This window comes from Calonectris borealis, chromosome 10, assembly GCF_964195595.1.
Source record: "Calonectris borealis chromosome 10, bCalBor7.hap1.2, whole genome shotgun sequence".
In the NCBI taxonomy this organism is placed as follows: Eukaryota; Metazoa; Chordata; class Aves; order Procellariiformes; family Procellariidae; genus Calonectris; species Calonectris borealis.
The window spans coordinates 13,226,802-13,244,767 of NC_134321.1; the positions used below are offsets into that span (position 1 = coordinate 13,226,802).

The following is a 17,966-nucleotide window of genomic DNA, read 5'->3' on the forward strand; positions in this document are numbered from 1 at the left end:
TCAGAAGATCTGAGGTTTGCCTGCCCTCATGACATCTACTTTTCTGTATTTCTGCAGCTTTTCCATCCCATGCAGAAGGATGCTTGGTCTCTGCTTAGGATCTGAGTTGATGAGCTCAACACAGAGATAAGGGGGTTCTCCAAGCTGTGCTGTACAGAAGCCCAGCTTAAATGATGTGAATAATCCCCGAGAGATGTAGTCCTTTCTCATTCCTTGTGGGAGCTCAGTAGTCACCCCTCACGCAAGTGGAAGGCTGTGACCATCTCTCTGTGTGCTAGCTCCAACGGAGCAATGTGACTGGGTTGCTATTCCTCTTGAGTGAGGAGCCTTGGGCTATGAGGAAACCTGCCTGGGCTTTCAGCTGGAGAGCTGTCTGCTTCCTTGCCCCAGGTGGCTCTGTTAAAGGTTATTCTGGCCCCTTAATCAAATTCAATATAGCTCTGTTTTCTTCTGCCCTCTAGGAGTCTGCTGAGGTTTGCTGTCAGAGTGTCCTGCAGGAGAATGGCATCGCTATTAATGCAGCAATCAACTCCACTTTAGTGAGGAGAGAAATGTAAAGCTTCAGGGATGGGAGGCAGCAGAGGTACGTGAAAACTGGAAAAGTAAAGCATAACGTGTGCTTGCTCTTCCGCTGCACCTTACAGCAGGGGATGGGGAACGAGCAGGGCTGGTAACAGCACTGTGTCCCAGGTGGGCAGGGTGCCCTCCCCTAAGGAGAGCAAGCTGGTGCAGAGAGATGAAAAAAGGCTCGAAGTGATGCAGAAAATCTTGCTCCCGCTCCTGGGCTCTAAATAGAGCAGATTCTGTTCCCTTCTAATTACAGCATATCCTGGAAGGCATTAATTGCTCCAGGTCACTCCTCTTGAAGTGTTTATTATATGTCTTCCCCAGCAGGATTTTGGATGAGAGCAGAAGCTGTGCATTTTGCCCAGATAATGGCTGCGTGCCTGGGCTACACAAGAATAGAGCAGGTATCCACCCCTGCTTGGTACAGTCAAAATGTTTCACAGTGTCCCAGCATTAAAAAGGCTGAGTCAGCAAATAAGCTTATATAAAGCTTGTCGGAGGCGCTGAAGTAAGTTCACATATGCTAGAACAAGGGAGAGGTTAAATCTTTCCTTGTGCCTAAGGAAGGAGGGGCTAGGCAGCGGAATTCTCAAGCTTTCCTCTTACAGGGGCATGAGATGCCAAAAGGCTGCACAGCTTCATAGAAGATGGGGTTAAATTGCATGGCGTGCCACAAGTCTGCTGTGTCACCCAGTCTCTGTCCCAAAGAGCCAGCAATCGAGGTAACGGGACAGAGTCTGAGAGTAGGTTTTTTCCTTCTGACCTAAGAATGGGCACAGATCACCTTCTGTTGTCTGGACAATTGTCAGTGTGCAAAGAAAGAAGGGTTAAACCTTTTTCCTGGTGCTAGTGACATCTTGCATTTTCTAACGCTCCAAGAACTTAACATCTGACTGCTTATTTGTTTTGCTTATTGTTTACTTTCTTGCTCTGCTGAGCAAGGGCAATAGATCACTTTCACCTTTGTAGGTGGATTCAGTTCTGCTGTATTTAGGAGAACAAAACATCTCACCAGCATATTTCAAGTTAATGTGTTGCTTTTTTTTAAACTGGGGTTTCAAAATGAGTTACATTTCTGTTGAGATTAGACTTTGTGGTTAATTTCTTTTTAATTAACAAGTCCTAGGCACCAAATTCTTTCCCTTAGCTATCACCTCATTCCTCTACCTCAGTAGTATTTGTTTGCAAGTATCTTGGAACAAAATGTGATCCTTAAATTGAAATTGGAAAGCTGGCTGAATTTCCTGAAAGCAAAAGCTGTTACGGTAACTTACAGGGGGAGATGGCAGAAGGATTTCGAGTTTTGCCAGTCTAAAATACACGCTTGCTTTCTGATTCTGCCTTACAGACGTAACTGTGAAATTGAACAATTTTGGGGAAGAACAGGAAAGCACAGATAATGGTAATACGGAGAAAAAATTCTGAACAGCTTTGAAGCAGCTATAAAAAAGCATTTAGTGCAATTGTAAAGCACCTTTTACCAGTGCTCTGAACATCATTGGAGAATATATACCAGGTAGGGAGGCTGGAGGAGATCAAATGAGAAATGACAAGCCTTTGCCTATAAAGCTCAGAAGAGAGCTGAGCCAGCCATACCTCTTCCAGGGAGCGTAAAATGAAGACACAGGGGCTGTGCTGGGTTTAAGTTCATGCTGTTTTTAAAGAGAACTGGTGTTGCCCATCTCTGCTGGCTGTTTTCTGCTCTGCTGGCAGCGCTGACCTGGCTGATTGATGTTGCCACTAATTTTACTTTATTTTCTTGCCTAAGATGTGTCTTCTCCTTTCATACTCCCCCTTTGTTGCTCAGTCTGAGATTGATGTATAACGTCAAAATAAATCCAGGGAGCACCACGAGCCTCATAGAAAGTGTGCACGCTGCCATGCCCATGTGGTTTCCTTCTCTCTGATTCAAGGCTGTGTAATACGTGAGGGTGTTTTTGCGCTTTCTTTGATGTGATTAGACTGCTTCAGACACTGGATTCAGTTTCTAAAATTTGGGAGCTGGATGTGGCAGGGTCAGGAGATCTGAAAGGTTTTTAGTTACCCACTTGTAAGCCACCTGCATGCTAAGACAGCCAAATTACCAGCAGCAAAGGGAAAAATGACAAGAGCATTCATTAAATGCCATGCCTGGACTAGAATCTGAGTGCTCTGAGGTGTTTTTATCTCATCTAATGGGTAAGCGACAGCTCAGTAGTTCCTGCTGTATTTCCTGCTCAGCGGGGTCTGGGGGCTGCATTGATTCTGGGATAAAAAGGACTTTCAGAGCACTGGAAGGATGTGGTCCAAAAGAAGCCAGAAGCGACTACTTCGGTTCCAGCCTGTCAGCTTTGCCTTGCCACGTTGGGTACAGCCAGACTGTTACCTGCTCTTGTCGTGCTCGGGGTAGCTGCTGCACGGGAGCAGATGATGGAAGGAAAAAGCTGGCAAAAAGAGGCAGGCAACTGCACGAAGGGGTGACGTGTGCCAGTGTTGGTCTGGTGGGAGCTGTAAAGGTCAGTATCGATAATGCCAAGTACCTTCGGTTGGCTGTTTGATTCACTAGAGGGTTCAGCGATCTTTGGCACATGACACCTTTCTTTAGTTGTTGAAAACCAGCAAGTTCATGCCAGAAAAAAATACCAGCATTATTTTTTTCAGGAGATTCAACCATAAAAAGGTTCAATTCTTACAGGAAAAAAAAGCTCAAGAATATTTTTAATGAACACTTATTTGGGGGATAAGAACATTTGAATTTAAAATCCTGATCACCTCCAGACCTACGTCCTGTTGTCTCAGTGACATGACATATGGGAGACGTAGAGCACTGAGCACCCAGTGCAAACATTGCAAGCACAAAGACACTTGATGAGGCCACGACAGTGTGGCTGTCTCCTCACACAGAGCTTACAATGTTGGCTTTTAGCATCTCCTCCCCTCCTGGAGAAAATTGTTTTGAAACCAAAGAAAAAGGCTTCTAGCCGGGGCTGCTGAGGAAAGCTTGAAAACACAATCTGGATGCCTAACGGGAAGGGACCACTACGTTTTTGGATCCTCCAGCTTGGAGTCATACCGTGTTTGCAGCCTTGTGATGTGCAGGGCTCGACCAGGTCTCTCAAATGCTTGGCTGGGGCTTGGACCAGGAGCTGCACAGCTCCTCTGAGGTGGCGGCTCCTTGGGCTGGCGAGAGGGGCTGAAGCACAGGGAGCTGGTGGGTGTTCCCTCTCAACTGGTGTGGTATTACAGGACCTGTTGAGCCTTATTTCTTGGACACCTGTCTGACAAAGACCTTGCTTGCGTCGTTTAATGTTTGCCTGAGGCCACTAAAGATGTGTTTAATTTGAAATTGAATGTAATTAGAGCAGTTGGACTTCTTATTGCTGTAATAATGATTTTCGGCATGATTTTCGGCATGATATTCAGCATGTTTCTTTGCTGTGCTACCCACCAAAACAGAGAGCTGCTGCACGATACTTTTTTTTTTTTTTACAGATGCAGCAGTTTGTGCAGAAGGGCACGAAGAAGGGGGTGTCAGTTGAATTAGCATCACTGTGGCAGTCTCGGATATGGTGATGACACACCACAGAATGCTTTCCCCAGCAGGTGTTGGAGCAGCTGTCCCTGAAAGGGCAGAGGCTCCAATGCAGACCCAGCTCCAGATGGTGGATGCAGCCCTTCAAGCCCCAGGCTGCAGCGAGCGCTTGGGGCCTCTCTGGCACAGGGAGAAATGGCCCTCTGTCCTGCAGAAGGTATGCTGTCTTTGAGGACCTGTGCCACCAAGTGGAGGAGTTACAGGAGGAGGTGAGCAGCATCCCGCTGCAGAGAAGATCAAAGGGAGATAGGCATAACCTTCTCTGAGACAAAACAGCTCAAAGAGCCCTCAACCCCAGCTGAAGTAGAGAAGCAGGCAGTGTCCACCCCTAATATTAAGGTAAGCACAACCTCTGAGAAGGTGAAGGATGGAAGCTTCTGACACCAAGAGGAAGGCTCCTGGTCCCCCTGAGGACTTACAACTACAACATAAGTTCACCAGCCTCAAGGTTGAAAAGGAGGCAGATGTGCTCCACCCTGGTATCTGCTGGAGGGACAACACAGCAGAACATAAGCAATCCAGGAGGTTCCTGAAGTGTATTGACGATAACTTCCTCCTCCAAGTGATAAAGGAGCCAACAAGAAGAGATGCTCTGCTGGACCTCATACTCACCAACAATGAGGGGCTCATTGGGGATGTGAAGGTCAAAGGCATTCTTGGCTGCAGTGACCATGAGATGGTGGAGTTCAGGATCCTGAGGGGAGGAAGGAGGGTCAAAAGCAAGCTCACAGCCCTGGTCTTCAAGAGAGCAGACTTTGGCCTCTTCAAAAAGCCCCCATGAGTGCTGAGGGAGCTGGCAAGGCCACTCTCAATAATCCTTGATTGATCATGGCGACTGGGAGAAGTGCCCAAAAGACTGAAGGAAAGCAAATGTCACTCCTATCTTCAAGAAGGGCAAGAAGGAGGACTCAGGGAACTAGAGGCCAGTCAGCCTCACCTCAATCCCCGGGAAGGTGATGGAGCAGCTAATCCTGGAAACTATTTCCAGGCACAGGAACAACAAGAAAATCATCAGGAGTAGTCAGCATGGCTTCACCAAGAGGAAGTCATGCTTGACCAACTTAATAAATTTCTACAGCGAAATGACTGGCTTGGTAGATGAGGGGAGAGCAGTGGATATTGTCTACCTGAACTTCAGGGAGGCCTTTGACACTGTGTCCCACAACATCCTCACAGACAAGCTGTTGACGCATGGGCTGGATGAGCAGACAGTGGATTGAGAACTGGCTGAATGGCCAGGCCCAGAGGGTGGTGGCACAAAGTCTAGTTGGAGGCCAGTAACTAGCAGTGTACCCGACGGGTCAACAGTGGGTCCCATCCTGTTTAACATCTTTATTAATGATCTGGATGATGGGACAGAGCGTACCCTCAGCTAGCTTGCTGATGACACAAAACTGGGAGGAATGCCTGATAAACCAGAGGGTCAAACTGCCATCCAGAGGGACCTTGACAGGCTGGAGAAAAGGGCCGACAGGAACCTCATGAAGTTCAAAGTGCTGCACCTGGGGAGGAACAATCTCATGCACTAATATGTGCTGGGGGCCACCCAGCTGGAAAGCAGCTTGGGAGAAAAGGACCTGGAGGTCGTGGTGGACACCAAATTGAACATGAGCCAGCCATGTGCCTTTGCCCCAAAGAAGGCTAATGGTACCCTGGGCTGCATTAGCGAAGTATTGCCAGCAGGCTGAGGGAGGTGGTCCTTCCCCTCTACTCAGCATGGTGAGGCCCCACCTGGAGTGCTGTGTCCGGTGCTGGGCTCCCCAGTAAGAGAGACATGGACAAATTGGAGAGAGTCCAGCAAAGATGATTAAGGGACTGGAGCATCTCACATATGAGAAAAGGCTGAGAGAGCTGGGACTGTTTTTTAGCCTGGAGAAGAGAAGGCTCGAGGGGGATCTTATCAATGTGTATAAATACCTGAAGGGAGGGCATAAAGAAGATGGAACCAGGCTCTTTCCAGTGGTGCCCAGTGACAGGACCAGTGGCAATGGGCACAAACTGAAACACAGGAGGTTCCCCCTGGGGAACACTTTTTTTACTGTGAGGATGACCAAGCACTGGCACAGGTTCCCAGAGAGGTTGTGGAGTCTCCAACCTTGGAGATGATACTCAAAAGCCATCTGGTCATGGTCCTGGGCAACTGGCTGTAGGTAACCTGCTTGAGCAGGGGGTTGGACCAGATGGCCTCCAGAGGTGGGGAAATGAAGTTGCCCTGGGGCAGAAGTTTTTCCAGGTTATGAAGTGAGGTGGTAGCTGGGGGGTGAGGGAGGCACAGTGGCTCTGCGGGCCGTGGGCAGTTGAGGAAAGGTCGGAAGACGGATCTTTGCTCTGGGGACCGATCCTGCCAGGGCCCCGATGTTTCGGCTGACAGGGAGCTGCCTTCCTGCCGGGGCCCTGGCTCCTGCCCCCGCCTCGCCCGGCGGAGGGGGGCGTCGCCGGAGGGGTTCGGCGGCTCCCGCCTTCCCGCCGCGGGGGCTGATCACCCACCGCCGGCGCATGCAGCCGCGCCGCCGGCACTCGTTGTGGGCGCCGCGGGGCGCCCGGGGGCGGCGGCGTGCCCGGGCCCTGCAGCGGGGGGCGGCCGTGTCGTGCTGGGGGGCGGCGGCGGCGGCTCCGCAGCCAGAAATTAGGTGCAAATCACCGGGTGCGCCCCGCCTCTGCCCCGGCCGCTCCGTCTGCGCACCCGGCGGGCAGTTAGGACCCCCCCCCCCCCGCCGCTTCCCCCGCCCCCGGAGCGGCGGGCAGCGGCGGCGGGAGGAGGCGGCGCCGGGCGGCGGGATGCAGTGCGGGGCCGGGCGGCGGGCGGGCGCGGCGGCGAGGGGCAGAGCCCGGCGGGCGGCGGGGCGGCCCCGCTCCCCGTGAAGAGGCGGCGCGGCAGGGCAGCGGCCGCCGCCATGCAGCCGTTGCACCGGGCCCCGGCGTTGCTGCTGCTTCTCGCCGCCGGTGAGTGAAGGCTGGTGGGGCGGGGGTCGCCGCCATCCCTGTGGGCTGGGGCGGGCCGGCCGCCGGGACCCCCCGCGGCGGGGCTGGGCAGCGCCGGGCAGCGGGCGGGTGTCGGTCCCCTCGCCGGGCACCGGAGCGCCGCGAGCAGCGGGACCCCCGGCGGGGTGCGGGTCTGCGCCCCAGCCCTGGGGGACCGCGGCCCGCCATGGGTCCAATTCCCCGGGACCTCTGCGGGAGGCAGGTCCCCATCACCTCCGGGTCCCCGGTTGACGGGGACCTGTGTCGGGTCCCCGTCCCCCACGCCGGAGCTCTCCCTGGGTACCGGCACCGCTCCCCACCCGGGCATCGGAGCCCTCTGGAGTGGCTGGTCGCTGCCCCGGGAGGCGACGGGGGACCCCCGGGCTCCCAGCGCGGGGGGCTGGATGCACATGGGTTTCACCCTGCCGGGATGGGGGCTCACCTGGGGTCTTCTGCCTCAGAGACGGGGTACACAGCGCTGGTCCCTGTGGGGACCCCGCACGCCGTGGCCAGCACCGACAGCACTTGCGGTGCAGGGAGCGGATGGACGTTGCCCTGGACGGAGTGTGCTGCCCGCTGCGGCGCTCCGGCAGGGTAGACTCTGTTATGCCAGGGCTGCCCCCAAAACCGCCTTCTCTTGTATTGATGGCTTCTTCTGGCGTCGTCGTAATTTTACTAACTACTGTGAAACTGGCACAAAGGAAGGGGAACCACAAATTGCTCTGCGTTCCCCCAAGAGCCTCCTCTTGAAATTTGGAGAAAGGTAGGGTGCCAGGGAAAGGCAATTAAGTGCAGGAATAATTATACTTGGAATAGTTATGAAGGCTTTGCTTCTATTTTTAAATAGTCTGGGGAAATTTCCCAACAAAGGGATCCCCCCAAAGACCTGTGAGGCTGAGACTGCCCTCTCCCTCCCTACCCCCATCCCTTTTGTACAGAAATCTGGTTAGTGTGGAACAGGAGTTTTGAACGGGGACATTTAAAGAGTGGGGGAGTCTTTGTCTTGAGTCATTCTGGCAGGGAGGGAAGGGCTGATTTCCCAACCAGTCGCTGTCTTCCAGCACGACCGAGCTGTGATACGGTGACATCCAGCCCCCTGGCACATCTCTCTTATTACCCCAGTCTCCCGAAAATATTCATGGGGGAACGTGTCATCTGTGGAGCCACTCTGTCCGTGAGCTGTATGTAGAGTGTCTCGCCCCTGTCGTCTGGGGCTCCCTTAAGAGAAGGGATAAAGCCTTTTAGGTTTGCAAACAATAGTGCGCTTAAAGAGCAAAATGGATCAGAAAACCTGTTGGGGTTTTGTGCCGATACTCTGTGGCACAGAAGCAATAAGCCTTTCCAGAGCTGAGCAGGGAGCCGGTTTTGTGGCTTCCTCCAGGCGGGTTGTTCACATTAAGGAAAACCTCGGGCACAGCTGGCAAAGGTCCTTTAGCTGTGTCTCAGGAGGAGACCCGTGTCCCCAAATTCAGCCAGACCTCTGCCTCCTCCACAGAGGAGGGCAAGGTGCATGGGGGGGAACTGCCATATTCCCACCCCACCGATCTGCAGGCGAGGATTGACCCCATCCCCATCGCTTGAAAGCTACATTTGCTCTGCGGAGGAAGGAGACGGACCTCGTGGTGGCTTTAAAATCTGGCGGCCGAAAGGACCACAGCTGATACTGCTGTGCTGAGGGGAGGGTGTGTTTCCTATTCTGCTGAGGCTGCTGGAAACTTTCTAGTGTTGCTGTCCAGCTGGTGATGATATGGAGCGTTTGGGTCCTCAACTTTCCCTGTGATCCTCTCTGCTGTCCGAGCAGGGAGAGGCGTAGGGGTGGGAGGCGAGCGGCAGCTCCGAGGGACAGCTCAGTTTCTAATCTGGTGAAACTGGTAATCCTGGTGGGTTGTGGCAGCTCTGGGGGGCTGGACTCAGTTGTCCAGGCATCTCCAGACACCTGGACTCCTATCTCGATGGGAGATCAGAAGTGAAGATGCACACTGCTAGGAATTTATAAATCAAGCCCTGTTTTGGTTAGTAGCTTTGCTCAACTATTCCAGTCTGGAATAATTCAGTGTACTCTAGCCTTGCTCCTCCAGTCCCGCAGGACAGGAACGGTTAAAACCTGAGAGAGAGCTGGAGGGACGGAGCGAGATTCCTTGACGCTGGGGGAAAGGCTTCCTGCAGCTTACCTCCCAGGATCGGGAGCCTCCGCAGACCTGCGGGATGGGCTGAAACGGGACCTGTGCCTCATTGGGGTCCCAGCAGGCTGCTGGGCAGCACAGGTCTGCTGGCAGAGCATGAAAATATCGCTCCAGGGTATCTGAGCCCCTTTGCTTTTGCAAGTAGGAAAATGATGTGGTTAAAAGCAGGGGGAGAAGGAAAGGACATAGTCTCTCCTCTCTTGTTGTCTCCCCAGGTGCTTGTCTGTACGGGGGCTATTTAAGTTTTTTTTCCCTTCTGCCTGCTTAGAAGATTCCTTGTTAGTATTGTGTGAATGAGCCCGAGCTGAGGGAGTATAAATCAGGATGGATGAAAATTCCCTGTAGTCAGTTTTTCCTCTGCCTCTTCAGTGCCATAAGGAAATGTTCATTTAATCATAGGCATCAGGGGTAGAAATAACTACATTAAGCCCTCAAGGGCAAGCTGCTGGCGACAAGCTGCAGATCAGAGCACACAAAAGTTTTTCCACTCACTCAGCGTGGGAAGAAGCTCGGGCATTTTGTGGGTGCCTGAGTGAGCAGCAGCAGCAGCAATGGCAGCCCCGCTTCAGGGCCAGGGGGAGAGGGGCTGCGGGGAAGGTGCATCATGGCCCACAGCTGGCAGTCGCGTGAACTTGCTTCCAGTTCTCGCTGGCTATTGAAACACGTAATCCCGAAAGAATGGAGAGAGGCTATTTGTCAGCCACACGAGCACAGCCCGCACAGAGGCAAAGCAAACACGTGCGTTGGTTTGTTCAGAGGGCCAGGGATGCTAGCGAGGAAGATACGCCCTGCTAGGGCTCAGATCAGCCCCCCACCGTCCCTGTGCCTGGTTAAGCCCCATTGTGGTTAACAGGGTTTGGATGTACATTCTTGTTTTGGGGATAATTTTTTACTGTTGGGAAGCCAGCTTTGCAGCCCTCCTTCTGTATGACAACTGCAACCACTCTTGGCTCTGCCTATCCTGCCTGATGTGCTGTGAAGGCAGTCAGGACCCGTACGTATGCCCCGGGACTACAAAACCTTTGCATGAGCTTTTTTGCCTAGGATGCATGAGGTTGGTTGGAGAGCGGAGCCTCTTGGGGGTGGGACTGCTGCGCGGCATGCCAGCGTGTGGCAGGGCGGTCGTCACTGCTCTGTTGCAGGGGCTGGAGCAGAGTGAAACCAGTTTGTGCTCAGTGTTGTGCCCAGTGAGTTTGAAAGACCTTTTGGGGTGTAAAAGGCTTCTGTTATATTTTGACAGGCGACCGTGTCTCGAGGGAAGTCCCTCCTGCATCTGCAGTAGTGCTTGCTCTGCCCAGGCAGGGAGGCTTTAAAGATGAAGCAGCCACAAGCCTTTTTTTGGTGGGCTGGAAATCAGACCGAGCGCCGTGGGGTACATGGTCCAGGTTGGGACAGAGCGAGAAGAGGAAGCACAGGCCTGGCGAGGTGATTTTTAGCAGACAGATGAAATGAGAGAGGGCAAAGGAATCTGTGGGTTGTGGTTTTTCTCTTAGATCAGTGGCTTTCATCCTGTGGTCTGTTATCCCTTGGGGGCCTGTGGGCTGCTTTGAGGAGGCCTATGAAAGGTAACTGAGGACAGAAAATTCACTTCTGCTGTATTCAACTGTCTACCTGATGCTGTTTCCCCAGGGGCTGCATCTCCCCTGCCCCGAGCTGGGAACTGCCGCTGTTGATAGTGAGAAGCGCGGAGGAGAGCAGACGTTGCGGCAGCAGAGGAGGGAGGTGTGAAGGCTATGAGACGATCTGGGGAGGGAGCGAAGGCAAACAGTCTGGGAGACTGAAACCAAGCAAGATTGTGACTCCCGGCATGAATGGTTGAGCGAAGGGGAAGGACAGACAGGCTTGTCTGAGTTGCCGTGACCTGCTTGCATGAAGTCTCTTCTGTGGAGATGGGTGGTGGTGCTTAGAGCGGTCCTGATGTTACTGATCATGACGACAGGAGACCTGACTCTTCTCAGCGCTGGGCTGAGGATGCCCGGCACCCCTGGAGGTCAGGCCCCTGGTGCACACGTGCTGACAAAGGGCATATCTGCAATTATCTGCAACAGCAGGTGCATCTTCTGGCAGTGCCTTGCCATTGCCCTTGCATATACCCGGATCTGCCTACTGTAGATATTCTCTGCTGAAATGCCAAGGGAGCAAATGTTGGCAGTCCTTGGCAAGGTAGCACCCACTCAGTACGTGCAGACGTGCACACCCTGTAGCCTGGTGTTTGAGCTCTCTGATTATGCTAGCTGTAAAGATCTGTAAAAGCTTAAAGATGCTGGCACAGCTACTGTGTGCTTTAGGATCTCCCTCTAAAGAGTTGTTCCATTGCAAGGGCTTCTTCAGTTGTGCCTTGTCCCTCTTGTTGGTGCAGGTTGGTAGGTGTATGTGCTCCCCACAGACCCGAGTGCTTTTCCCACTCCTTTGTAAAATGTACGGGGGCCATGGGAAGGTGGATGGTTTTAGAGGGACACTCGGTGAGGGACCTGGTTGCTGGCAGTACCAGAGCAGGATGGTGGTCTGACCTTAATTTCCAATTAGGGTTTCAGGAAACATCTCAGAGATTAGAGACCTGGCTGGATTTGTAAGTGGTCTAGTGCAGCATGGGAGAGCAGTGATAAAGCCGCGTGGGAGCCGGACTGAGAGAGGTCTCTTAGGTGGAGCATCCCAGCCCAGTTATGGTCCGTAACTCTGAATTAGCACCCAAAGGACGCGTTCATCCCATATGCTTCCCTGTGCAAGCTATTGACGGTCTGGGGTGCAGAGACTCCAGGTGAGCATGGGGGGAATCAGCTTGGACATCCTTCAGCTGAACAACATTTTCTTCTCTTCCTCCACTGTCTGTGGCTGGGATCCTTTTTCATTATTTAAATTACTTTGTGTTTTGTTATGTTCTGGAAGTGGTTTGTGCCGTTGGCTGTTCTGCCCTGGGGCCTCTCTCCTCTCTGCCCTTGGGCCTTGCTCCTCGGCTTTTCCAGGCGCAGTGGTCTGGGGGAGGGAATATCCCTGGCAGATGCTTCCCTCATCTGGTCATTGTGTTCCTGTCCTAACCGATTACCAGTAAATGACCCATTCCTGACCCAGCTCTCCTAGGAAATAACATTGTTGGGTAACTCCTGGGTTTGGGGTGGGCTTGAAAGGAAGGTCAACACTAGCAGGGCCAGATGGATGTTGTTGCGGCTGCTGTGTTGGCAATACCGAGATGCTCTGACCCCCCTCTGGGGTACCCATTTTGTAACTGCGCCTGGGGGGTGTTGTACAGGCTCTGCTGGTTGGAGGTGAGAGACAGGTAAGTCAGAGCGTGTGCTCCAGGCCAGTGCTCTTCCCTTCAGCAGGCTGATCCTGCCTCCGTGGCACTGTGCTATGGCCACAGCACCCAGGAAGGAGAGGTAAAACCAACCTTCAGTTGGATGAGCTGAAGGCCACACCAGCCCCTCTATAGGTCAAGCTGATGTGATGACATCTTAAGGGATGTTTGTGTGTTTCCGTGGAGAGAAAATTGAGGTTTGCTTGTTGTTAATTAAAAAGCAAGAAAATTTTAAAGGCTGTTTGACACAGTCACAGCCAGATTTCATTTCATCTCCCCAAATCCCTCCTCTCATTTCAGCTGGATACAGAAACGACTTATTTCCTCTTTCACTTCTAGTCCTGTTCAATAGGTCAGTTGGGAGCTTTTAAACAGCTGCCGTGTCCCGTGGAGAGGTGGCTTGCCTTGTGACAAAGAGATAAAGTGGTTCTTGGTCAGCTAATGTAGAAAATACTTCGGGGTTCTTTCAGAATTGTTTAGAAACGTGAAACTGCTCTTATTCACAGCAGTTTGGGAGAGAGATGGCAGATGTTCTTTCCTCAGATTTTTTTTTTTTTTTTTCTGCTGTTGAGCTAAACTCCCCCATCTGCCTTGTCTGGGGCTGTTGTATCGAATCCTCTGCTGAGGATGCTGAACAGAGCAAGCTTTGCCACTTTGACTTGGAACCGTTTTCTGAGGGGCCAGTGGGGTCAGCAACTAGCAAACTCATTTCATCTGTGTATCCTCCTGGCTGGCTCTTTTCCAATGGCCTTGGAAAGGTAACACTGCAGTATTATTCCCTGTTGTTTAAATCGCCCCATTCTGCTCCTTACAGAGGTGCAGCATCTTTTGCAAGGTCAGCGTTGCGTCCATGTGTCACCTTTGTGGGTGCTGGCAGCTGGAGAGCTCGCAGCCAGCGTGGAAGCTCCCGTGCTGGTTTTGGTGCTCTCTCTCTGCCTTTGTTCCCTCTCCCCCCTCTACCTACCTCTCCCAGTTTCTCTCCTTTCTTGCCGCTCCTCTGTCTGATCTGGGGAGGGTTTTCCCTCCCGTGCTCACAGCCCTGCCGTTTCCCCGAAGGCTGGCTGCCCTCTTTAGCATGCAGAGCCTCATCTCCTCCAGGTTACGCAGAGGTGCTGCAAAAATAGAAATGAGAGACAAATGCCCCATTGAAGCAGCTGGCAAGCTCTGGCTCCGTTCCCTGCTTCCTCTCATCTACAGTCGCAGGGCTTTATTCGTTTGTGTTTCTTTATTCCTATCGCTTGATCTGCCTTTTGGAATACAAAATTGGGAGACTGACAGCTGATAGAAGTTGTCTAATCCCCGTTCCCCATCCTAGGAGGAAAATGGCTAGCCCCCGATGTCTTGGGCATTAGATTTTCTTTCTCGGCTGTGCTCCCCTGCCTCCCAGCTCAGCTCATGCTTTGATTGTCTCTTTGCCTTGGAGTTGACAGCTGCGTTGAGCTCCTTTATGAGATGCTTGGAAGAGAGGGGGAAGGTGGCAAATCTTGGTTCTGTTGTTTGGCACCCCAAGCCTTTGGGTTTTTGCTGCTGGTGCAAAAGATACGAAGTGGTGTCAGGATGCTGTCTGGAGAGGTACCGATTTGTACGCTGGTGCAATGGTGCCGTTAGCCCTGTGGCATTCGGGCTGGTGTGGCATGGAGGGTTCCCCCAGGCCAGCCTCTGCATCCCATGCCTGTGGATCAGGCCCCCAAGGTGTTGTCCTACTCCAAACCCACCCCAGGAGAAACCTGGCTTGCTCAGGCTGTGTCTATTAATGAATCATTCTTAGGGATGAGGTGGTGTAGTTTTATCTTGGGCTGAGGAGAGCAGAGCTTCCCAGTAAACAAGATAATGCAGCTTAGGGGGTTTTAACTGGGTAAACACTTCAGAGTTAAATGAGGGTAAACAAACTCCTGGGATCTGAGCTTCCCGCATGGATGGGATTAGTTCTGTGGCTGCCCAGGTTCACCTGCCACGAGATGTCTGTTGTAGAGGTGGTGGGACGGGCTGTGGCTGAGCTCTGGAGGCAGCCCAACCAGGGGGTACCTGATGGAAACGAGAGGCTTGAGCCAGTTTGGAGCTGGCGCAGTTACATTTTGAGGCTCTGCCTAGCTGGCTGGGAGACCCAGGATGTGTATTGTAGCGTGGCTGGAAAGCCAAGGCGCCACATCAGCCACGACTCTGCTAATGGGAGTCGGGGGAAACTGAGGCGTTGGGCTGGATAAAGAGCTGATGTAGGATCCAGGCAGGCGGTTGCAGTCCCAACTACACCAAATTTTCCCTGTGGCCTTGGACCTGCTGTGGTCTCTCCCCATCCTTCTGGTTGCCTTTTCTGGATAACTTTGAGAATAATATTCCCTTTCTCCCCCTCGCTGCTCTCTGTCGTGTTTGCTTAAGCTGTAAGCTCCTCAAGACAAGTGCTCTCTGCTGGGCTGCACGGGGCTCAGCAGCGCTCTCCCTTAGCGATGCAGGTGTCTTGTGTCAGCCTGGGGAAGCCCAGTCTAGGCACCATCGCATTGGAGCCTGCTGAGCACCACTGCATCGGCACGGGGGCTGGCCTGGCCAGATCTCTCCAGGTGCGTGCTCGCGCACAAGAGACATGCAAACTCTCGTTTCCAGCTGCGGACTTCACAGCTCGCAGGGAGCCGGCCCATCCCCAGGGATGTCCAGAGGCACTTTGGTTGGTTCCGTGATGCTGCAGTAGCTTCCTTCCCCTTTGATACCCTGCCTCTGTTGCCTTTCCCTTTTTGTGGCTGTGCTGGCCTCAGCCGATCTTGCCTTGGATCAATAGAACAAAATAAACGACATAGAGAAGTGCTGAAGCCTGGCCCAAGCCTATATGGGAAAGAGTAACCAATATTGGATTTTGCTCTGTTCAGAGAATAGTGGAGGAAGGTGGAGAGGGTCAGAGCAGGCAGAAGGCTTGAGAAATGCATTTCTGGCTTCCAACATTCCCAGGACAGGTTTGGTAATCAGCCTGGCAAGTGAGCAGTAACTCCCAAACTTTTTGTGCTAACAAGCCAATGTTTTCAGTGAAAGCACTAGGCCAACCCATCTGACGTTGCCCCATAGCTCATCTTGGCACTTGGCCTGATTTGAATTTGTCCTTCTGGGACGGGAAGTCGTAGGACATAGTGGTGGGAAGGAACCTCGGGAGGTTGCCTAGTCTGTGCCCTTGCCTGAAGGCAGTTCAGCTCTGCTTAAATCATTTCAGGCCACGTGTATCCAGATCTGCGTGCAGCATCCAGGTGATGTCTCAGCAGTGCTTTGTAAAATCTCTCTATTTCTAATACTTCAGGACTGTGCAAGCATTTTCACATCTGCATTCCAGTGATATCTCAGAGCTTTTCTAATACAGGAGTTTCTCCTCTTAAGACATTTCTAATGGATGGTTTCCTATCTTGTATCAGAAATGTTTGGTACTAGTTCTCAAGGTGGTGACTTACCACTTTGTACTATTTCTTTCCATAATATTTCTGTTATTTCCATTCTCAAGATCACCTAGCTGTACCTACAGTCTTCTGTGCAGTGAGGATGTCTCCTCGCTTTGTGTCCTTGGCTAATTTCATTATCATGTTCCTAATTTTTGTTCCAGGGTCACTTAGGAAAATATTAAAGAACAGCAGATCCAAGGACAGACCTTGAGGAATTCCACTAATAGCTCCCTCCAGTACAAGCCTCTGTCATTTTTCGCATAGTCAATGCCTGACAGTTGCCTTACAGTTTTCCTGCTAATCGGTGTCTTTTCTTGCCTCCCTTGTAACTCTGCATGTGGTAGTGTATCAGATATTTTACTGAAGTCCAGATGGATTAGATCTGCTGCATTTCTCTTGTCTAGAAAATCAGTTATCAAAGAAAAATACCAAATTAGTCTTCATTTCAGCGTATTCAATTAGTTCAGTTCAGTGACTAGTTCATTAAGAATCGAGAAACTGAGTATGAGCTGAGAAAGCGGGAAATCTTGTCCTTTTTTTCTTCTAATCTATTAATAAAAATCAGCTGTGAGAGGATGAGATTTTCTAGTTTTAATGTGCTGAAGAACAGAGGGCTAGGAAGCAATTTGTTCAGTTCACCCAAATTAGTTGCTTTGCTTGCTTAACAAAACTGTTTTAAATGTAAAACATGTTTTGGTAATCTCATTTTTTCCTTATGTTTCCATATTTATCATGGTATTTATCAGTTGCTTAAAGCCAAGTTCCAGGTGCTGTTTTCTTGCATTTTGATTGAAGTTCAATATGCATGTGAATGTACCTTGACACAAATCACAATTAAAGTCTCATCTAGGAATCAAGAAGTGTCAGTCAAACCTTCTAATAGATAAAATGGAAATAACAAGGATATAATTGTTGAAAGGAAAGTGTAAAATGCAACCTGCCTCCCTGCTTAGCGTTAGGTAGATATTTGCTGTTGGTACATTTTAATTCTTACTTTTGACAGTCAGCCCTTCCTTATGAAAACAAAAAATGTGAATGCAAAATGAAGTTCAAATCAATGACTTAAAAATAGATTTCCAGCCCGCTGATTTAAAACATGATTAATATTGGTGATGTAAATAATTTTGGTTTAAATCAGTCCCCCTGCATATAATATAATACAGCTGCAGATCAGGAGCACTAAGGTGAAATCTTGCCTGGGTGACAGTCGGATAGGAAACTGTCATTGACTTCATAGGGCCAGAATTTCATGGCTGAAGTATAAGACATTCTACCTTCTCTCCAGGATGGGTGGTTAACAAGACACCCCCTCCTTTCAAAGAGGCAAAAAACCTCAGAGCGGGTGAACCGTCACTGCCCCATTGAAGAGAGGTGCCGCAGGCTGGATGACTGCTTGGCACTGACTCCTCCTGGATATGAATGCTCCTCTGCATGGTTGTGGATGTTTCCCAAAATACCCTGATTTTCCTCATAAGCTGAGAGCACAGCCCATCTGAGGGGCAGGTTACCCCGAAGGCAGGTGTGCCCAGCAGGTTGGTTTGTCAGGAGCAGGCTGCAAGGAGACGACGAGCCCAGTGGGTGTCAGCCCTATCTCTGATATGGTTTTACTCTCATTATACAGGGACCTTGTGCCTCTGCCTTGCCTCCTCGGAGGAGCCAACCGCTGATGGCCTCACATCAACTTCCCTGCTGGAGTTTGCCGTGATGTCCCACCTGGAGGCCATGAATTCCCACGAGCAAACCAGCCCGGGGGCTGCGGAGCCTGATCTTGCCCCTGGCTCTCTGCATGCTGCCCCGGGATCGGGCTTTGCCAGCGAGGAGAATGAGGAGTCCAAGATCTTACAGCCCCCGCAGTACTTCTGGGAAGATGCGGGAGAGCTCAATGACTCCAGCCTGGACTTGGGACCAGCAACAGGTAGGTTATTTTTACCCCATTCTTCCTCCCCGCTCTGCAGGAACTCTGGGGATGTGGAAGGATG

At 51.5% G+C, this 17,966-nt stretch overlaps 1 protein-coding gene across 1 annotated transcript in view; it reads left to right on the forward strand.

The window, feature by feature from the left end:
- Positions 1–6,952: 6,952 nt before the first annotated feature.
- The window catches only part of PODXL2 (podocalyxin like 2), a 29,744-nt gene continuing 18,730 nt past the window's right edge, over positions 6,953–17,966 (forward strand). The window contains exons 1-2 of the mRNA XM_075158891.1: positions 6,953–7,081; positions 17,609–17,902. Coding sequence (XP_075014992.1) covers positions 7,033–7,081; positions 17,609–17,902 — 343 coding nt within the window. The 5' untranslated portion in view covers positions 6,953–7,032. The remainder of the gene's footprint in view (positions 7,082–17,608; positions 17,903–17,966) is intronic.